This window comes from Microtus pennsylvanicus, chromosome 3 (assembly GCF_037038515.1).
Source record: "Microtus pennsylvanicus isolate mMicPen1 chromosome 3, mMicPen1.hap1, whole genome shotgun sequence".
NCBI classification, from domain to species: Eukaryota; Metazoa; Chordata; class Mammalia; order Rodentia; family Cricetidae; genus Microtus; species Microtus pennsylvanicus.
Genome location: NC_134581.1, coordinates 99,072,715 through 99,098,319, shown reverse-complemented (window position 1 = coordinate 99,098,319; position 25,605 = coordinate 99,072,715). Strand labels below are relative to the sequence as shown.

At 49.8% G+C, this 25,605-nt stretch overlaps 1 protein-coding gene across 1 annotated transcript; it reads right to left on the bottom strand.

Annotated features, from left to right (window-relative positions):
* Positions 1-572: 572 nt before the first annotated feature.
* Positions 573-15,546, bottom strand: Raver1 (ribonucleoprotein, PTB binding 1). Its single transcript, XM_075966678.1, has 13 exons — positions 15,292-15,546; positions 13,680-13,746; positions 10,706-11,175; positions 7,559-7,750; positions 7,349-7,478; positions 7,032-7,126; positions 6,229-6,316; positions 5,742-5,953; positions 5,350-5,655; positions 3,202-3,276; positions 2,428-2,571; positions 2,023-2,106; positions 573-1,933 (listed from the first exon to the last, which is right to left on the bottom strand). The coding sequence occupies exons 1-13, from the start codon at positions 15,508-15,510 to the stop codon at positions 1,787-1,789; spliced, it is 2,229 nt and encodes a 742-aa protein (XP_075822793.1). The 5' UTR covers positions 15,511-15,546; the 3' UTR covers positions 573-1,786.
* Positions 15,547-25,605: the final 10,059 nt, after the last annotated feature.

The following is a 25,605-nucleotide window of genomic DNA, read 5'->3' as shown; positions in this document are numbered from 1 at the left end:
CCCCCGCCTTAAGCCATGTGTGTTCTGCTTGTATAAATGAGCACCTTGAAGTGGGTGCCTGGTGTCTGTAGAGCCCAGAATTAGCGGGCTGTATGGGTGTTGGGAACTGAAGTCCGGTCCTCTGCCAGAGCAACATTTGGGACCAAACTCTTGAGCCCTTGAGACAGTCTCACTCTGTAGGGGAGGCTGGAATTAAGTCTCTCTTTAAACCCATGCCCAGGGTTTAAAGAAAAAAACTTTTTTGGGGACAGATTCTTTCTATATAGACTAAACTGTTGTAGAATTTGCTATGTAGACCTGGTTGACCTGGAACTCATTCTCTTGCCTCTGCCTCCCAAGTGCTGGGATTAAAAGCTAGCGCCACCAAAGTCCAACTTAAATTTTAGAGACTGTGTGTGAGCACATGCTTGCCCATCTGTGTTACATGTGTAGGTCAGAGAACAACTTACGGGAGTCATTTGGGCCCCAGGGGTAAAAATCGGGTTGTCGGAGTTAGTGGTAGGTGTCGTTCCTCTAACACGGAACTATCTTGCTGGGCCCACAGTTTATCTCCAAGAACCAGCCAGCTCTGATTTTTTTTAAAACCGTTTACTTACAAACTTTAATTCAGCAAAGGTCTGTGTGGGAGGAAGGGGGGAAAGGGATACCCCCCTGGAGTGGGTTTGGGCCATCAGATTTGGGGAGGGAGGCTGGTGGCTCAGCTGGCCAGGGGCAAGATTCCCTGGGTCTCCTCAGGTGGGCAGGCTGAAGTAGAATTTGTGTGGGCAGAGAGGAGGCCAGCTCCAGTGATCTGGCCTGGGGGGGGGTGGTGGTGATCTGGGTTTGGAGGGACATGGCAGAGGCCCAGTGACCTGGGTACAATGGTCAACTTTCGCAGACAGCAGCAGGGACGGTTGAAGCCAGCAGAAAACACTGGTTTCTGTACTAAAGGGGTGGTTTGCCAAGACCAAGGCTTTGGCCTTCTGTCCACAGGGCAGACACCCTGGAGAAAGGACGATCCCTAGGTCAGAGCTCTTTGGTCCTGAGTCAAGCTTCCAGAGCCTGGCATCTGAGAAGCTCTGACCTAGTAGGACCTGTGGCCCAACTTTAAGGCATCAGAAGGCAAGAAGAGTATGGCAGGGGAGTGGAGATCCTGGGACTGGGGTACTGGCCAGAGCAGGCAGGCAGGGGCATGAGACAGCTATACCTGCAGCAGATGATTGGGAAAAGAGAACAGAGTTAAGCTGTTGGAAACCCAAAGTGGAATGGAGGCCCAGGTAGGCCAGATCCTGAAGGAATCAAAGTTGGGGTTTTCCTGGGGTGGGGGGTGGATGTGGTCATCATCCTGGTTGTCTTAAAAAATAAAAATTAGAAAAGGAAATCAAATTCAATTGTCTAAGTTTAAAAAGGGGACTGTCCCTGATCCTCACAGGTCAAGGACACCTCCAAAGGCACTCGAAAGGCCAGAACACAGGAGTGACGAGGCAGGCGAGGAAGCCTGGAGAGCCGGGCACAGGAGACCAGGAGTTGGGGAAGGAAAGAGAGCAGGCCAGGCCCCTCTCTCTTAAGGCTGCAGGATTTTGACTCCAGGAGCAGGCCCACAGGTAATGGTGTGGCCCCCAGACACCCCTACATTCCTTGAGCTCCTGCTGGTTGGTCAGCAAAGTCTTTTTCAGAGATTTCTCTATTACCCAAAGAAAGGACATAAAAAATAATAATAAAAATAAAATCCCACAAAACACAAATACCAGAAAAAACCCAAAAGCAATTTGGTGCAGGCCCTTGGAGCATCTCTGGCGCCGACCCCTTAGAAAATCCTCTTCCGCTTCAGGTAGGAGTCCGCGTAGTGGCCACCGAGGCCCTGGGAGTGCTGACCCACGTAGCTGCCCTCTGGGCTGGGCTCAGGCGAGGGCAGCAGGTGGGAAAAACTGCGTTTCTGGCCGCCCAGTGGGGTCTGGAGACAGATGGCAGGGGAGGCTGGGTCAGGGGCCTCCTAGGGGCCGGGGCTCCCCAGCCCTGAGCCTCCCCTCCCCTTGCCCGTACCTTTAGCAGGTGGCTGTGACCATTGGGCCCAGGGCCAAGGCCCAGGAGCCCTTCACTGGAGCCCATTGGGGAGGAACCAACCGCCTGGGGAAATCAAAGAGGTGGGACAAGTCACCCCTGAGGGTGTCTGCCACACAGAGCTACAAGAACTGGTGGTAATTAAACTGTTTCTCCTCTGTCCTTTGGGGATAAGACCACCCACATCTTAGGTGAACTTGAGATGAGGGGAAGCTGATCAGTGTTGAGCTCCACACAGCAGGGAGTCAGAGCAGACCATTGCCACTTCAGCAAGCAAGACCGAGCCCTGCCACCAATGGAGCCAGACCTGAGGCACCTTGGATGACAAAACCCTAGAAAGAGACATAGATACACAGGACCCAGTCCTCAGTGGGCCTAGCTTCTTACCTTATTGAGGTGGCTCTGCTTGAGGCCAGCCTGTAGGCCACTGGTAAAGTAGGAGGTGGGTGAACCAGAATAAAAATGAGAAAGGGATCCCCCAGTGCCTCCACCACTCCGAGGCTCATTGAAGCTGCTGGGTGGCGGGGACATCTGCAGAGAAAAGTTCAGCCGAGTGAGGAAGATAACAGTGAAAACCCTACCCCACCATGACCTGGCCTGATCATGGCTATCTTCGGGGACCTATGGAACCACCTACTGCCCCAAGGTGAAAAATAAACTCTTGAGCCTAGAGATTTGAGTTGGGCAACAGCAAGATTGCCTCAAAAGTTTGTGAAGTCAGGCAAAGGTGGTATATGCCTTTAATCCCAGCACTAGGGAGGCAGAGGCACATGGATCTCTGAGTTTGAGGACAGCACGGTCTAGAGAACAAGTTCCAGGACAGCCACAGTTACAGAGACCCCAACTCAAAAAAAGTAAAGAAAAGAAAAGAAAAGAAAGCCGGGCGGTGGTGGCGCACGCCTTTAATCCCAGCACTAGGGAGGCAGAGGCAGGCGGATCTCTGTGAGTTCGAGGCCAGCCTGGTCTACAAAGGGAGTTCCAGGACAGGCTCCAAAGCTACAGAGAAACCCTGTCTCCAAAAACAAAAAACAAAAAACAAAAAAAAAAAAGTTTGTAGAGTTCAGCTTTGTTCAATAACTTCAGTTACACAGCTAGTGCTGACCACAATATTCACTGTGGGATACTGAGGCTGCAGAACATGGCCAGTGTCTTGACTCTTACCTTGTGTCGGCTGGGTCCATGAGGCCCTAGGGCTGGCTCCCGAGGGTGAGAGAAGAGCCGTCGAGGTCCCATATCCTAAATTAAAGGGACAAAAGCACGGGGGGAGGGCTGTTGGTGTTTGCCATCCTCACCCTGAGTCAATTCCTCACAATTTAACACTAGGGATCCATGGCCCACAGTTGGACCTGCATGGACTTCAGTAGGATAGGGATAGCACACCAAACCAAGTAAGTGTGTACATGAGCTCCAGGATGGTTGTAGTGAAATGACTGTATTGTCGAGGGAGAAAGCATGCCCTGGGACTTAGGCTACACTTAAGTACCAACCCAGATAGCATGTATGAAGGCTGGTTTTCCATCCTCAGTACCACATAAACTGGGTATGATGGTGAATGCCCGAGATCCCAGTACTCGGGTAGTACAGATAAGTCATGGGGGAGGGGAGGCAGAGAAAAATGTATAGCTCGATTTAAAAAACAAACAAACAAACAAACAAAAAACAACATTCAGAGCCATCTCAGCTATTTAGTGAGTAGAGGCCAGCCTGGGCTACATAAGTCCTGTCTCAAAAAAACCCAAAAAACAAAAACAAACAAAACCCATTAAAAAGCCAGCAAGATCTAAAGTCTAAAAGATGGACATGGACAGGAGACTTAAGAAAAGGGAATGTGTTAGCCACAAGCTCCTGCCTGCCTGCCCACCTGATACTAGCTTTTTACAGAAGTGTCTGTAAACAGGAGTATTTCTGACTCGAGTTGCCTTGGCTTTTGAAATACCACATAAAGGAAAAAACGTGGAGGGGGAGGTCCCCTAAGTCCAATGAGAGAAATTCACCAGTGTCTCTGGTACAATTCACACCCATTTTTTTTTTTTCCGAGACAGGGTTTCTCTGTGGCTTTGGAGCCTGTCCTAGCTCTGTAGACCAGGCTGGTCTCGAACTCAGAGATCTGCCTGCCTCTGCCTCCCGAGTGCTGGGATTAAAGGCGTGTGCCACCATCGCCCGGCCACACCCTTTTATACTGTTTAAAAAAAAAAATTTTTTTTTTTTTGAGCCAAGGTTTCTCCATGTAGCCCTGGCTGTCCTAGAGCTTGCTTTGTAGACTAAGCTGTCCCTGAACTCACAGAGATCAACCTGCCTCTGCCTCCCAAGTGCTGGGATTAAAGGCGTGCGCCACCACCACCTGGCAAAAATTTCGTGCCCATGTGTAGCCATGTGTAGGTGAGGACAACTTCTGAGAGCAGGTCCCCTCTACCGTGTGGGACCAGGAACGGATCTACAGGCTTGGAGACAAGCACCTTTGCCAGCTGGGAATCTCACCAGTTCACACCTTCATTTTAATTTTGTTTTTCAGTCTCATGTAACTGGGGCTAGCTTTGAACTCCTGATCATCCTGCCTCCACCTCCCAGTGCTGGCACAACGCCCAACTGACAGGATATGGCCTGCTTTGTCCTGTGACCTACCACACAAGGTCAGATGTGTAATGTCCCACCTTATTTTAAAGTTTTGGGCCTGTTTGTTCATGTGTTTGGACACATATGTATGGAGGACAGAGGACGACATTCAGGATCTTTCTTCACCTTGTTCACTGAAGTAAGGATCCCTACTGGTACCTACTCATCTAGCTAGCCAGCTCCCTCCAGAAATGCTGTTTCCACCTCATACTCACTGGACTAGAGGTAAACTGCCATGCCTGCCTAGCTTTTACACTGGTTCTGAGGATCCAAACTCCAGCCCTTACACACTCTATATACTGAACCACTGATTGGCCAAGCCCTGTCCCCCTTTTAGAGACAAGATATCACTATGCAGCTGTGGTTCATCTGCAATATGCTGTGTAAACCAGGCTGGCCTTGAACTCAGAGCAATCCTCCTACCTCATGAGCAAACCCAGTTGAGACAGGGTCTCTCCACTGGCCTGGAGTTTACCTACTGGACTAGCCCTCTTCAAAACTGGGGTCACAAGCATGCTAATCCTCCTGGCTCTTTTTATGTGGCCTCTTAGAATGAGACTCGGGTCCTCATGCCTGTCATGTTTTGGATGTTTGGACCAGGGAAGTTCACCCTGCATGGTTTGTAGATGGACATGCTCTTCAGGTACAAAGGGCCACCCCTGAGACAGGCAGAATACAGGGCAGCCTGGTACTCACCGAGGGGTAATCAAAGCCATAGCTGTCAGGCAGTCCTGGCTCAGGGGGCAGGCGGTTACTGGCAATGGGGCTGAGCAGGCGGGACTTCATTTGGAAAGCTTTGCTGCCACTGTTGTTACCATTGCCTCCACCAGGAACTGCAGGGCTGGGCAAAGGGGGCTCAGCCGGGCGACGGCCTCTCCCCGAGCCTCCCCAGCCCCGGGTCTCCTTGCCTGCCAGGTTACTGGATGGAAGCAGGCTATGTAGATTCAGGTAGGGGTTCAGGGGGATGCGGTAGTCCTTTGGGGGCTCCCCCAACAGTGACACCTGTAACAGGAGGGTTGGTTTTGCTAGGGCCCTGGGCAGAAGGGACCTCAAAGGGAAGGGAGGCTGGAAACAGGGTGGTACCTTACCCCAGGGGGCGTTGGCAGGGGCCCACTGTCCTTCGGGAGGCCTCTAAGACTGGAGCCTCGGAGCCCCACAGGGGCTGGGGGTGGAGTGAGCTGGGATGCTGGGGGACCCAGACTCATGGGCTCCCGGTCACCCCCAGAAGGGCCCAGCAGTGGTGGTAGTAAGGGTTGTGGCTTTCCTCGGCGGGGTGGCAGTTCTGGGGCCAGGCCCCCCCCTAAAGAGAGAAGGAAGGTGTCAACTAAGGGCCCAGACCTTTAGAGACAACTCTACCCATGGTCCTGGGACAAGGACAACCCTGTGCCCTACAGGTAGTTAGTGACTCAAGGTCTCTTTGGACATCAGCATCCTAAGACATTCCCAGCTGCCCCATGAGGTGGGCACCAAGACAATAGGAGAATGACCCAGACAAATTAGGTCACCTGTCTAAGGCTACACCGAATTCACTGGGGAAGCATCTCTAGAGAAGTGGGTGGCAGGATCCAACTTTACCTGCAGATAGCTCCCCAAGGAGAGAATTGGCAGGTTGGGCCCCGGCCTGGAGGGTACCCAGAGGTGAGTCTCCTAGGATCCCAGGCTTCTAAAACAGAGTACAGTCAGCTGGAGGTGGGAACAGTGTGGCCTGGACAGCAGACACAAGCCATCCACAGTCCCGGCAGTCACAATACCCAGCACCACCAACTCCCAAGTTAAGCACAGGCAGACACACATGGAGCCCTCCAGCAACCCTAACCCCACTTATGTGGTCTATAGGCTCCTGAATGCCAGTCCTTGTTCTATGCACTGGGGATTTTTTTTAAAGATTTATTTATTTATTATGTACACAGTATTCAGCCTCCATGTATGCCCGAAGGCCAGAAGAGAACACCAGATCTTATTACAGATGGTTGTGAGCCACCATGTAGTTGCCGGGAATTGAACTCAGGACCTCTGGAAGAGCAGTCGGTGCTCTTAACCTCTGAGCCATCTCTCCAGCCCCCTGCACTGGGGATTATGTGGGAAATACTGAGCATGTCAGGGCTGTTACTCCACTTTCTACCATGGTCACACAGACACAATGACAGTCCTTAGCACCCAGGCCCTGTTCACCACAGAACAAAGCTGACCAAGGGTAACTACACCCCAAATGCACAAGGTCAGGCTTTCTTATTAGCACATTCATTTTGGAAACAGATATGGATGTCCTGGCCACCAGAGCAGACATCTCTCCAGAGCAGAGGGGAATGTAACTTCTGACATAAGGGGTGGTCTAGAAAAGGCGCCTGGTGGAATAGCCTTCACCATGAGGCTGTTACCTTTTGGCTCTGGGTTTGCAGAGCTAACTGGAGCAGCGCAGTGGACAGGGCAGGTCCACTGAGCAGTGGCATGGCAGGGGGCGCACCCAAAAGGCCTGAAACGAGACATGGATGCCTTGTGATAATGCACCACCCAGCACAGCCCCGAATTTTCAGAAGTGATGGATGGGCCTGAAGGATCCAGGCAGAGAAGGGTGGGTCTTTTTCTGATACAAGTTCCACTCTCCTTAGGGACCTCCATGCTCATGTCACAGATACTGACATAGGAGGAGTGGTCTCTGTATGATACCCCTACAAACGTGTGTGGCCCATCTTACCCTGCTTGCCACTGGCACCTCCATGCAGCAGAGGATTGAGCAGCAGCTGGAGGGAGGCAGATGGGCCCAGATTGTTCAACAGCTGCAGGATGTTTGGCTCAGGCAGGAGTCCCTTGCCTCGATTGAGAGCCTGAGGAGGGGATCAGAGGAAGGTTCAGAGCAGAGGCCACAAAGGGGAGACACTGGTGTCCAAGGGGTACCCCTACTCACCGTGGCCTGGGCAGCAATGAGTGCTGCCAGCATGCTGCGGCCAGGAGGACCTGGAGCACAGAAGGACACACGAAGGTGACTGCCACCCAGGGCCAGGCCATCTGCCCGCTGTTGTGCAGCCTCTGCCATCTCTGCTGTCTCATACTCCAGTACTGCAAAGCCCTTCAGCTGCCCATCCTGGCCACATGCCAGCTGTGGGAGATGCACTTATTAGCACCAGGCAAGAAACCATAAAGACCAGACACTGACCATAAGAATTGACAGTGAGCCCTTGGAAAGGGTGACTACTTGCTACTCACTGTTCCCAGCCTTGTGCCCATTATCTGGCCACTAAATCTGTGCAGTGGCTATAGGAGGCCCTAGAAGGTCAGCTTGCCCAAAGCTACAGGGCAGAGATAGGACCCACCTCAACTGAAGTCACTGTGCTGGTATTTGTGTTGACATGCTGGGAACCAATTCTGACGGGAACATCAGGAAGTAAGGATGGCTGCAAAGTGTGCCCTGAACACATACCTTGGGCCATAGATACCATGGCAGGGGACTGACTTGGGAAGAGGCACCCAGGCCGGTCAGGTAGCCAGGGCCCACAGGCTGGCTATTCAAGGCTGCTACCGCCAGGTGGATGTGGAGGTCACGGTGCTAGTGCAGAGAGGCTCTAATCACAGGCAGAGCTGTGTCATACCAGCTTCTTCCATAGCAGCCCTGTCAGTGGTTGGGTTTATATCCCCCCATCTAGAAGCTCATACTGGGTGTGTTCCAGCAGTGAGATTGGATGGAAGCTAGACTGGTCCAATGCTGCCCATAATGTAATGTAAAATTCCTATTAGACAGGATCTCACTGTATTGCTGGCTAGCCTGAAACTCATAAACCAGCATGGCCTTGAACTCACAGGTACCTGCCTGCCTCTGTCTCCCGAGTTTGGATTAAAGGCTTATGCCACCACACCCAGTCCTTCAAGAAAATAGGTTTTTGGAGTTGTGTGTTTTATCTCTTGCTAGTGTACAACGAAGGACAGTGTTCTCTATCCAGTCTTCATCCCTTTGAGACAGGCTCTCTCCCTGAACCTGGGGTTCACATTTTCTGGGCTAAGCTGGAAATCAGCAAAGAACCTTCCTGTCTTTACCTTCAATGCTGGCTGGCTGGCACTATTTTGAAAGACACTGTCTCAGAAAGAGAAAAGGAATATAGGAGGAAAAAAGGATGGGAGGAAAAGGCTACATATGTTGGCATTCCCTGTAACCGTAGCACTCTGTAAACATAAAGTCAAAAAAGTTAAGAGTTCAAAGCTGGCGGGGACTCCATAGCAAATTTCAAAACAGTGTTTGCTACATCATGATAACTTCTCTCAAAAGAAGTAAAATATCAGCCCTAGCTCTGCCAAAATAGAAAAAGAAGTCACTAGGTGGTGGTGGCGCACACCTTAAACCCAGCATTCAAGAGGCAGAGACAGGAGGATCTCTGATTTTAAGGCCAACCTGGTAACACAAGACTAGTTCTAGAATAGTCAAGGCTGTTGGATAGTGAAACCCCAAAACAAGCAATCAAAAAAGCAACTTAAGTCAACAGAGCAAGAGAGATGACTCAGCAGGTAAGCACCAGTCCATTAAGACCCAAGTCTAGTTCCCAGCTCCCACAGAGAAGCCAGGCAAGAAAAACAATGCGAATCTAAGCATAGATGGGCACAGTAAACATGTGACATGTCCCCACGCTGTTCTCAGCTGAGAAAGACTGTTCCTGAGTGTATTTCCACAGCAACTCTCCTGCCTGTGTGCATAGGCAGGTGAAGCCCTCACCCAGTTTTCTTACCTTTTTTAAAAGATAGGGGGTCTCCCTATGTAGCCCAAGCTGACCCTGAACAGAGAACTTCCTGCCTCTACTTCTGCAGTGCTAGGACTTAAAACTATATATCACAGCCTGGTTTGGTGGCGCACGCCTTTAATTCCAGTACTCAGGAGGCAGAGTCAGGTGGCTCTCTGTGGGTTCAGGACCAGCCTGGTCTACAAGAGCTAGTTCCAGGACAGGTTCCAAAGCTACAGAAAAACCAAAAAAAAAAAAAAAAAAAGAAAGAAAAGAAAAAGAAAAAAAAAGGGGGGGGTGATATCTGTCTTAGTTAGGGTTCCTGTTGCTGTGAAGAGACACCACGACCATGGCAACTCCTATAAAGGAAACCATGTACTTGAGGTGGTAGGTTTCTGTTTTAGAAGTTTTAGTCCATTGTCATGGTGAGACATGGTACTGGCTACGTACCATGTCTGGGATTAAAGGCGTGTGCCACCACTGCCAGCTAAGACACTTTTAATATTTAGCTTCTCTAGGCAAAGTACTGTGATGCATATCTTTAATCCCAGCACTTAGGAGGCAAATGCAGGTAGATGTCTAGCTTCCAGGCTAGTCGGGGCTACAAAGTAAGACCTGTCGCCAGGCAGTGGTTTCAGAGTTTGAGGCCGGCCTGGTCTACAAGAGCTAGTTCCAGGACAGGCTCTAAAACTACAGCGAAACCCTGTCTTGAAAAACAAGAACAAAAACAAACCCAAAACAAAACAACAACAAAAAAGGAGACCTGTCTAGAAAAAGGGTATGGGAGGACAAGAGAGAGGCAGACAGAGGGACTTGCTGAGCCCTGGCTTGCTGCTGGGAGCCCACAGAGGATCATGAAGCCGTTGATGAGGGCTAGGGCTGAGCAGGTAGAATACGTGTCTAGAATGCAGGACGCCCTAGGGAATTACAACCCCTGCACCACAGAAACCTAGCATGGTGGAGCATGCCCTACTTTTTAAGTAGAGCCAGGAGGATCTGGAATTCAAGTTCATCCTTGCTACATACCAAGTTCAGGTCAGTATGGGCTACATGAGATGCTGCCTCAAAAAACAAAATAACGAACACACATAAGCCAGGCAGTGTGCCACACTACCCATAATTCTGGCATCATGAGGTTTAGGCAAGAGGATGTTTTTTTTAGGCTAGTCTGGGCTACATGGCATAAGTACCGAGTGGAGCAGGACTCCCACCCAACTTACAATGGATGAGCTGAGGATTGCATTCAGACCTTTGCAACACACTTGGGCTTTCAACCACCATACCCCGGACCTTCTCCCAAGAGCTGCATTCAAAACTGTGACGGCTCCATCAAAGGACCCAGGACCTACCTGACAGAAAGTGGGGGTATAGACCGCTGACAGTGCCTGGCGCAGGGCATCCACATCATTGAAGCCAGGCGGCAGGTGGTCCACACAGAGGCACCGGGAGTGCAACAAGGCAGGGGTCAGCTGCCCAGCATCTGTCCAATGCACATACAGTGTGCGGGGGCCCAGTGGCTTACCCAGCAGATCAGACTTGGCCCTGGCAGCCGAGTCTTTCTTCATGTACTCTGCAAAGCCATAGCCCTTAGAATGACCTGTCCGCTCACTGTACACTAGGAAGCAGCGCTCCAGGCTGCCAAAGGGCCGCACCAGCTCCTCAAACTGTGCCTGGGTCAGGCTGGGTGGCAGGTTGGCCACACACAACAGAGCATCTGTAGGCTGCAACTGAACTGACAGCTCCCGCTCTCGAAGGCGGCTCTGGTGGAAGGCGTTAATGGCAGCTTCAGCCTGCTCTCCATTCAGCAGGGTCACGAAAGCTGCAAGGTACAAGAGGACTTGAGGTCAGAGTGGACTTATGACTCCCTAGCCGAGGCCCTCAAACCAGTAACACATCAACTGCCAATGGCAAGAACAAACTGGCCAGCCGGAGCCTTGCATTTCCACCAGCTCCTGTCCCTGACATCTCCCCAGAGCAGTTCATAACCTAAGCAGTTATTCACTGTGCACATGGCTCTGCCAGTGTGTCACTCAGGTGACATCCAAGTTAATGGTTACCTTAGCTGTCCTGCAGTTCTTTGTAGAGCTCAGAGATCTGCTCACCTCTGCCTCTAGAGTGCTGGGATTGAAGGTGTGCGCCACCACTGCCTGGCCTTTAAGTTGTATTTTATGTGAATGCTTGCCTGCATGTATGCCTGGTGCCTATGGAGGTCAGATGAGGGTGACAGATCCCCTGTAACTGGAGTTACAGATGCTTGGGACCTACCCTGTGGGTGCTGGGCACTGACCTGGGGCTCTGGAAGAGCAACCAGTGCTCTTAACCATTGAACCATCACTCCAGCCCCAAGCCCTTAAAAGTTCTGGCACCTCAACTTTTTCATCTGTCAAATGAGAACAGGTTAACCCTCACATCTACCACTTTTGGTAGAATAAACAGGCCCAGATTAGCAGCCCAAGAGCCAGGTTGTGGGTGGGGAACAGCAGCACAGGTCTGTGATCCCAGCATTTGCAAGACTGGGGACAGAGTTCAAAGTCATCCTGGGCTATCTAGTGAGATTCTGTCTTAAAAAACTCAGGGCTGGGACTGAAAACACAGCTCAGTTGGTAGAGTGCTTGCCTAGCAGGTATGAGGCTTGAGTTCTGTCTATAGACCAGGCGTGACAGAGCAGACCTTCTTCAATGTTAGACTGCAGCAGGAGGATCAGAAATTCAAGGCCATCCCTGACTACCTGACGCACGAACTGAGAGTTGGGGATGTAGTTCAGCATTAAGAATATTCATCTTTAGCACCACACAAGAGGCCAGCCCACCTCTAATGGCAGCATGGTCTACAAAATGAGTTCCAGGACAGGCTCCAAAGCTACACAGTGAAACCCTGTCTGGAAAAATCATTAAACAGAGAGATCAGGACTAGATAATATCTACAGTGCAGCACGTTTCTGGTGTACATAAGGCCCTAAATTTAAGGTCCAGCATCACACTCACACACCGAGCCCTCACAAAAATCAAGAAAAAAAAAAAGTTAAAAATACAGGCTGGGCAGTGGTGGCGCACGCCTTTAATCCTAGCACTCAGGAGGCAGAGGCAGGCAGATCTCTGTGAGTTCGAGACTAGCCTGGTCTACAAGAGCTAGTTCAGGACAGGATCCAAAGCTACAGAGAAACCCTGTTTCAGAAAAACAAAAACAAACAGCACTCCATAGCCAAGGAAACTGAGCTTCTGATCCTCTAGCCCAACTCTCAAGTGTTGATTCTTCTCCACAATACATTGTCAGAGATGGTTCTAGATGTTCTTCACACCTGGTCCAGCGCTGGGAAGCACAGACATGCACTGATGGCCTCACACAGGAGACCAACACTGCCAAGTCTTACCCTATGGACCTAGGGCTGACCATTCCATGCGTGTGCAAATGTGCCAGCCTCAGCCTACAGTGACAGAGTGGAGTGGCCAGTGGGCCTGGGTTATGAAGGGACACAAAGGACAGTGCGGGAACCGAGTACAGTGATACACGACTCTAGTCTGGTTTATGAGACCTGATTTAAATAAAACCAAAACTGGAGCTGAAGCTATGCCTCTGTTATTAAGAGCACTTATTGCTCTAGCAAGGACCTGGATTTGGTTCCCAACATCTACATGGCAGCCCACAACCTTCTACAACTTTGTTTCCACAGAATCTGGTGTTCTCTTTTGGCCGCCATGGGCACCAGGCATGCAAATGGTGTGCAGGCAAAATACCTATACATGTTAAATAAAGATAACTTAAAAACAAAAACAAAAACAAAAACAACCCACAAAACCCAAAGGAGTGGTAGAAGCTAAGGATTACTACTACACATTTCATGTTAGTTGGGGCTACCTCAAGAACTCCAGGACAACCTGAGCTACAGAGTAAGTCCATGCAACCTGGGCTAAAGAGTAAGTCCATGCCTTAAAAAAAGGAACCACCTGAGTTCCATTCCCAGACTCACGTGAGTTTATGCATACTCTCGTATGCACCTATAATCCTCGAACTTCCATGTTTGTTCCTCGTGTTCTCACCTACACACACTAAATAAATAAATAAGCTGCAATGAAGGTGATCTCTACAGACCAAGGCCAACCTGATCTACTAGTGGCTTTCAGGTCAGCCAGGGCTATATAGTGAGGCCCTGTCTCAAAAAATTAAATGGACAGCCAGGACAAGGATCAGACAGGAGTTCCTGTTGAGTGCATCCTCTAGGACGATATGGGACCCACAGATCAGGAGAACAAATGCTGAGCCAGGTCCCTCCTGTCACTACTGGGGACTGTCATCCTTGCCCTGGTCCACCCATGGCCCACAAACCTGTCCCTTTGTATTTGTCCACGAAACAGTACTTGAGTTCGTAGTCACTCAGAAGATCGTGTACTTCCTGCAGAAACACAGAAGTGAGGAGTCACTAGCCAGGCCTGCCTGTAGGTGGACCCGCCATACATGTAGATAAACAAATATCTGCATTTTACTATAACAACTATCTTCTATCCAAGGCTGTGCAAGGCAAGGCTGAAGACTACATGCTAAGAACACCCAACTCAAACAAATGTCTTCAGGGAAGTTACCCAACTTGTCTGATTCCCTATGGAAGGTCCCAACAATTTTACAGCTAATCACTCATCCATTTTGCACACAAGGACACTGAGGCTGTAAGAGGCTAACCACACAAGTTATCAGGCCGACAGGAGGCATGTTACCTGGGATATCTGAACAGGGATTCCATGCACTAAACGACCATACACCGTGTGGTTGGTTGCACAGGCCACCCAAACTCCCTCATGTTGACAGGGCCGCTGTTAACAAATGCTGGCTTCCTGGGCAAGCTGCCCAGCCTGCTTGCACCTGATGACCTATGTTTGAGCCCAATGAGATAGGGCAGCAGTTCCAGACATGCAGCCGACCATGCACACTGGTGTCTACTCCAGGTCTGTCCCCGTATCATGTTCCCCACACCTCTGGAGCTGCAATAGTCATGTGCCCACACAGGAGTAGGAACTAGGGTGAGCCAGTGAGCAGATTCTTAGCAGCAAGGAGAAAGGGCCTATCCCACCACCACCAGGCAGGGCAACATAGATACCACTTTCTTGGGTCCAAAGAGCACTGCACGCCCTGCTCCATGTAGGTCCCCATGAGAAGGGCACTCCCGGCAGACAAGATTAGCCATAGGGAAGTGCCACAGCACACACCATTCCACCGCCACCCCACACCCAGCCGGTTCCCATCGAAGGGAGAAGATTTTATTTTTTCAAATCAATTCTAGCCGGGCGGTGGTGGCGCACGCCTTTAATCTCAGCACTCGGGAGGCAGAAACAGATGGATCTCTTTGAGTTCATTGCCAGCCTGGTCTACAGAGCTAGTTCCAGGACAGCTAGGGCTGCTACACAGAGAAGAATCCTGTCTTGAAAAAGAAGTACTATCAAATCAATTCTAGTAGGCCTTTCGAGGGATGCAGCTCCAACTTCCGGGTCTACCTCTTAAAGGTGTAAAATCATCCTTGATAAGAAAGGCCATATTCTAATCCTGAAATCCGTATCTGAGCTCCTGCCACCCGATGGCAGAATAGGGAAAGTACTCCCTCTAAGTATGCGTGGGCCAGTTGGATTCTGTACTTCAATCAATCCATTCAGTCCCCCGTACACAATTCAGTAAGGCCACAGCTGCCCGCCCCCTGAAACTACCTGCCCCCTTCCAACACTTGGTCTCGCCCAAGCCCGGTAGTCGCCCCTAGCAACGTTGGCCCGTTGTTGGGTTTTTGCCCTTCCTGACCATGCCCTTTCCACCTCGTTCTGAATGTCTCCCGAACCCGGGAGAGGGTACAGTTCTGGGCAAAGCCCCGGGACGCAGCAGCTTTGGTATTGCCTGGTAACCCCCTGCGCACGCGCACCGTGGTATTTCCCGCCACGCTCTCAGCTCCCCCCCATACCTGGTTGGTCACGTCCCCCGGGAGGCCTCGGATCAGTATCTTGCGGCGGTTACGGAACTGGCGCTCAGTATGTTCCAGGCGTTTCCGGATCTCTTCCGGATCGAGCGGCGGCAGCTCTTGTTCAGGCGCTCGGCGATCGGCGGTCTCGGAAGTTTCCGCTTCGGCCTCCGCCTCCGGGCTGAGCGGCGGCCGGTGAGTAACGGACACGTCGGCCGCCATCTTGGGAAACCCGGCGCCTTCTGGGACCAGCGAGCTCAGGGCGGAGCGACATAGAGCGGCAAGGAGAGCGCGCATATTGATTGGTTGGTGGAAGTCCCGCCTCTATCCCAGCCCCCTTCAGCCTATTGGCTGAATCGAGTGCCGCTCTCCTTACCCATTACCCACCCACACTCTTGGCCCTTGAGTGGAAGGGCAGAACTGTCAGGAGGAGCTCTTGGAAGGCAGTGACGAAAATCCAGCCTAACCTGGCGGTGGTGGTGGTGCACGCCTTTAATCCCAGCACTCGGGAGGCAGAGGCAGGCAGATCTCTGTGAGTTCGAGACCAGCCTGGTCTACAAGAGCTAGTTCCAAAACAGGCTTCAAAGCTACAGAGAAACCCTGTCTCGAAAAAAAGAAAATCCATCCTATCCACAGAATCATCGAAAGAGCAGACGAGGCACACACCTTTAATCTAAGCCCTCGGGATGTAAAGGCAGGCGATCTTCTGATGTCATATTCTCTCTCTCTCTCTCTCTCTCTCTCTCTCTCTCACACACACACACACACACACACACACACACATAAACACACCACATACACACACCTTAATCCCAGCCCTCGGGAGGCAGAGGCAGGCAGATCTCTGAGTTTGGAGGCAGAGGCAGGCAGGTCTCTGAGTTTGAGGTCAGTCTAGTCTACAGAATGAGGTCCAGGACAGCCGGAGCTGTTACATAGAGAAATCTTGTCTCAAAGAAAAAAAAAACCCAAACAACAAAACCCTGCCATTGTCCCATCACTCTGAAGGCCTAGGCAGGTGAATCTGTGAATCCTGGCCAGCCTGGTCTACATAGAAAAACACAGTCTCAAAAAAGTAAAAGTAAAAAAGCACCTATTGCTAAGCTTAGCAACCTGAGTTTGAGTCCCCATAGTACATGGAGGTGGTACTAGAGATAGTTTAGGAAGCAGGCAGCATCGTGTGGTCGCGGTCCTAGAGACAGCCTAGGAAGCAGGCCGTATCATGTGGTGGGGTGCTGGAGGCAGACAGCCTCGGAAGCAGAAGGCTAAGCAGTAGCTTGAGAAGGAGCTGGCAACGTCACAACGGGAGAGAAGATGAGCAGCTGATAATGACAGACAAGGATCTCCAGCAGCAGAAAGCAGTTTCCAGGAGTGCATGGGCAAGTGCTAACCAATAATAATCACAAGTTTCTCAGACATTTTTCTGGATTCACTTACTGAAATAAACTGTTGTGGTTTTTTGTTTGTTTTTCAGAAAAAGAAATCAAACCACAAGCCATGCAATTTGAAGGTTTTATTGATGGAGAACCTGATACAGCCCAATCACCCATCAGTCTTGACCTAAGATTCTCCTAGCTCAGGACAACTCTGCCAGGACTGTGACTTCAGACTGCAGTGGCCTGAGAGACAGAAAGGTGCTTGTGTTTCTCAAGTGGTAGCTGCCACTCTGGTTCCGCAGATGTACAGAAAAGCCACTGCAACAATTACTACCTGTTGGGGCATGAACAACCGAATTATGATGCTGACCAACCCGGAGCTCTGATCTGCACAGAGAGACCCAAGTAAATATGTGTGCCCTGGGGCTGGAGAGATGGCTCAGAGGTTAAGAGCACTGACTGCTCTTCCAGAGGTCCTGAGTTCAATTCCCAGCAATCACATGGTGGCTCACAACCATCTGTTGTGAAATCTGGTGCCCTCTTCTGGCCTGCAGGCATACATGCAGGCAGAACACTGTCTACATAATAAATAAATTTAAAAAAATAATATATGTGTGTGTGTGTGTGTGTGTGTGTGCCCTGGGCTCCTGCTAAACTTCCACTGAGGAGCTGGCAGGGTCCCCTCTTACCTTGGATGTTAATCATTATGAGAATGATGTTCCTGCCCCTTGCCTTGGACTGACTGCCTGGCAGTGATAGGTGCCATTAATAAGGAATATTGACAAGGAATGGGGTCCTGATGGGCACCTCATGTCTGGAGCCCTCATGCTGGGACTTTGGGGCTGCATTGCCCAGGGCATGGCAATTTAAGAGGTGGCTGTAAGCACCTTGAGGTATAAGTGGTGGCCAGACCCAACCCCAGACAGCCAAGTTCTGCCCTACAAAGAAAGCTCAAGATCAGGTCACAGAATCCCACCAATTCTCAACACCCCTTGGAAAGTGCCCACCCCCCCACCCCCCCACCCCGCCGCTTACATAAGCTTGTCTCAGTTCTTTCCTACTTGTCTCCTGAGCAAAGGCAACTACCCTCCTGTGCTTCTTCCAGTAAATCACTTGTGTGAGTTTGTTCTGCTATATGATTTGTGGTATCACTTGGCTCCCAGCTGCCAGCATACCCTCCCCTCAGAGCTATAACACTGACAGTAGGTATTCCTGTCTTTCTGCACAAAGCACTAGGGATATTTAACACAGTCAGTCTTGGAGCCATCTGTAAAACAGCCATGTCATTCAACAGCCCAACACTCCCCGGAAGTGTAGTAGGCAAGGGACTTGACAGGGCATGGTGATGTACATTGTCATCCCGGCACTCAAGAAGTAGAGGCATGGGCTAGACAGATGTCTTCTTTTCCAGAGGACCTGGGGATGATTTCCAACATTCACATGGCAACTCAAACTTATTTTTAAAATTATATTATTATTTTATTTTTTTGAGATAGAGTTTCTCTGTCGCTTTGGAGCCTGTCCTGGAACTAGCTCTTGTAGACCAGGTTGGCCTCAAACTCACAGAGATCCGCCTGCCTCTGCATCCTGAGTGCTGGGATTAAAGCCATGATGCACCACCACCGCCCAGCATATTGTTTTATTTTGAAGATAAAGTCTCACTGTGTATCCCTGACTGGCCTGGAACCCACTATGGAGATGAGGCTGGCCTCAAACTCACAGAGATCCACCTGCCTCTGCCTTCTGAGTGTTGCTGGGGCTGGAACATGGCCCCCTCGTTCAACTTCATCTTCACCAGCTTTCTGTGTTAGATGGTTTCCTTCACTGCCTAAGCACGGCTGTTCTGGAACCTGCTCTGTAGACCAGGTTCCCACAGGCGCCACCACTGTCCAGCTTTAGCTAGGGTTTTATTGCTACGAAGAGTCACCATGACCATGGCAACTCTTTTACATCTTGGTCCTACAGGCAGCGGGCAATGATGTGAGACTCTAGATGTGGCCTGCGCATAATGAGACCTCAAAACCTGACTCCACGGTGACACACTTCCGCCAACAAGGCCACATCCACTACAGCAAAGCCTAATAGGGCCACTCTCTTTGGGGCCATTTTCTTTCAAATCACCACGATGACTTAGGAGAAGATCTGATGTGGTCTTAGTCACACAGATAGTGTAGAGGTCATCTGAGCTATTAGCCACCTCCAGTCCTGGCTGTGTGACCAGGACTCTTTTCTTTTTTTGAGACAGGGTTTCTCTGTATAACAGCCCTGACTGCCCTGGAATGCACTTTGTAGAGCGGGCTGGCCTTGAACTCACAGAGGTCTGTCTGCCTCTGTTTACCAAGTGTTGGGATTAAAGGCGTACCACTGTCTAGAGAAAAAATTCCATGGTGTTCTGGTGCCAGAACCAAACCTGCAAGAGGCTCCACCTCAAGCCAGATTTTAAGCAGAGATTCCATGCTCTCTTGGGCTGGAGCGTTGGCTCAGTGGTTAAGAGCATTGTCTGCCCTTCCAAAGTTCAATTCCCAGCAACCACATGGTGGCTCAACCATCTATAATGAGGTCTGGTGCCCTCTTCTGGCCTGCAGACACACACACACACACACACACACACACACAATATTGTATACATAAAAAATAAATAAATACAGATTCCCTGCTCTCTCTGGGTGGTGGTGATGCTTACTTTTAGTTCCAGCACTCTAGAGGCAGAGGCAGGCAGATCTGTGAGTTCAAGGCCACCCTGGTCTTCAGGGTGAGTTCTAGGCCTACGCTACACAGAGAAACCCATCTCAGAAAAAAAAAACAACCGACCAACCAACCAAACAAACAAAAAACAACAACAGAAGATTCCCTGCTCTGTGTGGTGAATCCAGCCTGGTGGCAGCGGTCAGGAGGGGGCTGAGGGCAACAGCTCAGGAGGCTGAAAAAGCTTCTGAGCAGCTTCTGAGAAGACGAGTCAGCTGGGGTGGTCCACACCTTTGATCTTAGTGCTTGGGAGGTAGCAGCAAGTTGTCTGTGAGTTTGAGGCCAGTCTGGCTCTCATAGACCAGGACTATATAAGACTCTGCCTCAAAAGTAAAATGAGGGTGGGAGAGGGAGCCCAAGAAAATACTTGAGGAGGGGGTACTTCTGGAAGAGGAGAGGCACAGAAGGCAGGCTTGGAGGATCAAGCAGTTTTGCCAAGTGAGCCAGAGCATTTTGGCAGAGGGGGCCGCAGTGGTAGATGTGGGGTGTGTAGAGGCAATTGGGAGAGAGAAAAATTCAGGTGAGTAGACTCCACAAGCAGAGTGGGAGGCCAGGGAGCTAAAGCTTTCTCCTGGAGAGCCATTTATCAGATCTGAGGTATTGGAAGACTTCCCAGTGACCAGAGTTGCAGGATGTGGGAGGTTCTGCTTTCTTCAACCCCTGAACCCCAGCCCTGCCCAGGGGACCATTCTCACCTAGGGACAGCAGATCAGCAACTGGAGGGGTCTCATGGTGGCTAAACTGTGAGAGGAAGTATCCTGTGAGCAGGGCAGTGGGGACAGCAGGGAGGCAGGAGGCAAAAGCCTGTGGACAATATTTCACAGGTCCAGGTTGAATCTTATTTTGGAGACCCTAGGATTAGGACCAGGGCCAGATGAGGACCAGAAAGTGGAGAGGGTTCTCAGTTGTACAGCTATGTCCCAAATGTGCCCATAGGAAATGCTGACAGAAGAGGTTGATCGCACGGAGTGTGTGTGTGTGTGTGTGTGTGTGTGTGTGTGTGTGTGTGTGTGTGGTGTACATCTTCCAGTACAGCTTAGGTGCAGTGGTGATTTCAGGGCCCAGACAGGAACTTCAAAGGAAGAGGCCACACTGACCTCAGGGGCATAGGGGCCATTCCTTCTTCTTTTAAATCTAAACTTACAATGTAGAAAACATTGGTCTCAAACTTACAGCCATCTTCCTGCCTCTGCTTCCTGGGTGTTGGATTATAGGTAGGCACCACCATGCCTGGGTTTTTTCTATTGCTTTTTTCTTTCTTTTTTTTTTTAATTTTTTTTTTCCAGACAGGGTTTCTCTGTAGCTTTGGAGCCTGTCCTGGAACTAGCTCTTGTAGACCAGGCTAGCCTCAAACTCACAGAGATCCGCCTGCTCCTGTCTCCGAAGTGCTGGGATTAAAGGTGTGCACCACCATGCCTGGCTGCCTTTTTTGTTTTTTGGTTTTTTTTAATTTATTTATTTATTAAAGATTTCTGCCTCCTCCCCGCCACTGCTTCCCATTTCCCTCCCCCAATCAAGTCCCCCTCCCTTGTCAGCCCAAAGAGCAATCAGGGTTCCCTGCCCTGTGGGAAGTCCAAGGACCACCCACCTCCATCCAGGTCTAGTAAGGTGAGCATCCAAACTGCCTAGGCTCCCACAAAGCCAGTACGTGCAGTAGGATCAAAACCCATTGCCATTATTCTTGAGTTCTCAGTAGTCCTCATTGTCCGCTATGTTTAGCGAGTCCGGTTTTATCCCATGATTTTTCAGACCCGGGCCAGCTGGCCTTGGTGAGTTCCCGATAGAATATCCCCATTATTTCAGTGTGTGGGTGCACCCATTGCAGTCCTGAATTTCTTGCTCGTGCTCTCTCTTCTTCTGCTCCTGATTTGGACCTTGAGATTTCAGTCCGGTGCTCCAACGTGGGTCTCTGTCTCTGTTTCCTTTCACCGCCTGATGAAGGTTAATATTCAGGAGGATGCCTATATGTTTTTCTTTGGGTTCACCTTCTTATTTAGCTTTTCTAGGATCACGAATTATAGGCTCAATGTCATTTATTTATGGCTAGAAACCAAATATGAGTGAGTACAACCCATGTTCCTCTTCTTGGGTCTGGCTTACCTCACTCAGGATAGTGTTTTCTATTTCTGCAAAATTCAAGACGTCATTTTACTGCTGAGTAGTACTTTAATATGTATATAATCCACACTTTCTTCATCCATTCTTCCATTGAAGGGCATCTAGGTTGTTTCCAGGTTCTGGCTATTACAAACAATGTTGCTATGAACATAGTTGCGCATATACTTTTGTTGTATGATAGGGCATCTCTTGGGTATATTCCCAAGAGTGGTATTGCTGGGTCCAGGGGTAGGTTGATCCCGAATTTCCTGAGAAACCGCCACACTGCTTTCCAAAGTGGTTGCACAAGTTTGCATTCCCACCAGCAATGGATGAGTGTACCCCTTTCTCCACATCCTCTCCAGCAAAGGCTATCATTGGTGTTTTTTATTTTACTGGCTGCCTTTTTTGTTGTTATGTTTTGAGACAGGGTCTGGCTGTCCTAGAACTCACCATGTAGACCAGGCTGATGTTGAAATCACAGAGATCCACTTGCCTCTGCTTCCTGAATGCTGGGATTAAAGATGTACGCCACCATTGCCCAGCTTCTTTTCTCATTTATTTTTAATTCTTTTTTTTTTTTTTTGGTTTTTCGAGACAGGGTTTCTCTGTGGTTTTGGAGCCTGTCCTGGAACTAGCTCTTGTAGACCAGGCTGGTCTCGAACTCACAGAGATCTGCCTGCCTCTGCCTCCCGAGTGCTGGGATTAATCTTTTCTCATTTTTTAAGTGAGGTCTCATACAGCTCAGGCTAGTCTTGAACTGTGGCCTCAGCCTCTTCAGGGCTGGAGTTACAGATATGAAAACTCACTGGCTGTTTGGTCTTTAAGATTTAATCGTGTATGTATGACTGTGTGTGAGTGTGTGCACTGGAGTGCAGGTGCCCAGGGAGTCATGGTCTCTGGATATGGAGTTACTGCTGGCTGACAGCCACCTGACATGGGTACTGGGAACTGAACTCAGATCCTCTTGAAGAACAGTGCACACCATTAAGCTGTCTCTACATTCCTATGACAGGCTTCCTTCTTTATTCATCCTGATCTCGTTGTGTTGGATGAATTGAGGTTGAGTGCCTGGACTCAAGGAACCCTGACTCAGCTTGCTGAGAGGTTCAGTCAACAGATGAAGACAGCACCCCCACAGGGGATTGAATAGAGTCTCACAGGTGGGGCCATGCTCAGAGTCCATAGGTGGAAGATTCTAGGCAGGGGCTCTACCACTAATCACGTTTAGCTCCTCACTGGGAGATTCTAGGCAGTGGGAAATCTACTAATGAGCCATGCCTCTGTTATGTCCAGATCACAGGATCCCCCAAAGACCACCAGAGTCTGCACTTGCATGTAAAAGGAAAGAGCCTTTAGTCACGCTTAAGCTTGGACCCTCGGTCTGACACAGCTGTTGAGAGCAGAGAGTGCCAAGCCAAGTCAGGGTAGCGCTTTTTTTTTTTATCATAGTAGAGGTTGGGGTGAGGGGATTTCCAGGGTTCAGGACCCTGATTGGCTGACATTTGTCTAGGGGGCTTGGCAAAAGTAGAATAGGTGATTCCTGGGCTGACAGACATCAGGTGATCTTATCTGATGGTTGGAATGTCAGGTACTTCCCTTTAGATGCTGGCCTTCCCTGGATGGTGTCAGCTTATGGATGTTCCTGGAACCCAGTGCTGCCTACCAGGGCAGTTGTGCGGCCTGGGCCCCGTGTGTGGTCAGGCTGCCCTGGGCCCTACACCTCCAGCTCCTTTTCTTCACCCACTCTCCTGTATCCTTGCTAACTAGCCCAGGTAGCCGCTCTCTTCTCCAGAGAAGGGCCCAAGGGTCCAGGTGGGCATTCCTCTCTCTCCCCTCCCCCACCCCATCTCAGTCTTCTTTGGGCTTTCTGAGTCTCTAATTGAGAGGGACATCTGGTGGGATAGTGAACTGTAGGCTATCCCTGGCTACAAAGAGAAAGCCTGCCTCAAAACAGAGAGAGTGAGAGAAAAGAAAAGGCAGGCCAGCAGAACGGCTTATCAAGTAAAGCCATTTGCTTCAGAGACTGATGGCCCAAGTCCCATCCCCAGGACACATATAAAGGCTGAAGAACCTACTCCTCAAATTGTCTTCTGACCTCCATTTGCTCACCTTGGAACAGATACAAAATAAAAAATAAATTTCTCTCTCTTTTTTTTTTAGATTTTTATTTGTTATGTATATAGGTTTCTTCCTTCATGTATCCTGCAGTACAGAAGAGGACACCAGATCTTATTACAGATGGTTGTGAGGCACCATGTGGTTGCTGGGAATTGAACTCAGGACCTCTGGAAGAGCAGCCAGTGCTCTATTCCTCTGAGCCATCTCTCCAGCCACCTTTTTTTTTTTTTTGGTTTTTTGAGACAGGGTTTCTCTGTAGCTTTGGAGCCTGTCCTGGAACTAGCTCTTGTAGACCAGGCTGGCCTTGAACTCACAGAGATCCGAGCGTACCTCTGCCTCCCAAATGCTAGGATTAAAGGCGTGTGCCGCTACCACCACTGCCTGGCTAAGATTTATTTATTTCATGTACATTGGGGTTTTGCCTGTATGTATGTCTCTGTGAAGGTGTCAGATCCCCTGAAACTAGAGTTCCAGGCAACTATGAGCTGCCATGTGGGTGCTGGGAATTGAACTCGGGTCCTCTAGAAGAGCAGCCAGTGCTGTTAACCACTGAGCCATCTCTCCAGCCCCTGTAACACATGTTTTTAATTTCAGTGCTTCTACGGCAAAATGGGAGCGGAGTTGGGAGACTCCTAAGAAGCTGGCAGGCTACTGAGCCCTGGATACACAGCAGTGATCAAGAGACACTATCTCAGACCAGGCATGGTGTCCCAGCACTCGGGAGGCAGGAGCAGGAAAATCTGTGATTTCCATGACAGCCTGGTCTACATGCTACATAGTGAGTTTCAGGATAGTTGCCTACATAGAGGGACTTTGTCTTTTGTTTTTTTAAAAAAAAGAACGCTGTCCCCTGCCTCCAACAAGGCAAAAAGTTAGGACTACGCAACATTGTCACAGAAGTGGTACAGCACATCCATGCACAAATCACATGCACACACACATGCACACAGCAGCACACACACATCACTCCTGCACACATGACATGCGCACAAGTACATGCATATTATCACATGCACACATTACACACATACATTACTCATGCACACACATATCCACACAAGCACACAGCAGTACATATACACATCACACATGCGCACACACAATGACTATTATCACACATGCACACTTGCATTCAGAAATCACATGCACGTGTACATCACATGCACACAAGCACGTAGCAGCAATGCACATTATCATATGTACACATCATGCATGCATACATCACATGTATGTACACACGTATGCACACATTGCATGCACACACACACATCACACAAAACATTCAGATTAAAGAATAACACTAGAGGGCCGAAGAGATGGTTCTAGAAGTTATCAGCACTGGCTGTTCTTCCTAAGGGTGGGGTTAGATTCCTAGCACCCACAAGGCAGCTCACAACTGCCTATAACTCAAGTTCCAGGGGATCTGCTGCCCTCTTCTGGCCTCATCAGGCATAAGGCATTTGTGTGGTACACTTTTACATATATGCAGGCAAAACTCTCGTACACATAATAAAAATAAATCAATCTTTTAAAACCTCTTGCAGGAGCTGGACAGTGGTGGCACATGCCTTTAATCCTAGCACTCTGGAGGCAGAGGTAAGCAGATGTTAGTGAGTTCAAGGCCAGCCTGATCTATAAAGTGAGTTCCAAGACAGCCAAAGCTGTTACACAGAGAAACAGTCTCAAACAAACAAAAACCTCTTGAAGTTAAAACCAAGGAAGTCTTGGGCACTCCCTGTGGAAGGAACCCTGCCCAGAAAGAAGTGAATGAGACAGGTGAACGCTGGCTGGCAAAATGCTGTGTAACAGACATGAAGCTGGCCTGCCGCACACCTGGTTCCAACCACAAATAGGTTGTGATGGAAAAAAAGAAACTAGTGCAACCGAGAAACAGAAGGATGCTGAAACGGCGAGGAGAGCAGCTTGGCATGAACAGGTCCCAGGCCTTTGGCAAAAATCCTGCATGCACCAAACTATAGCG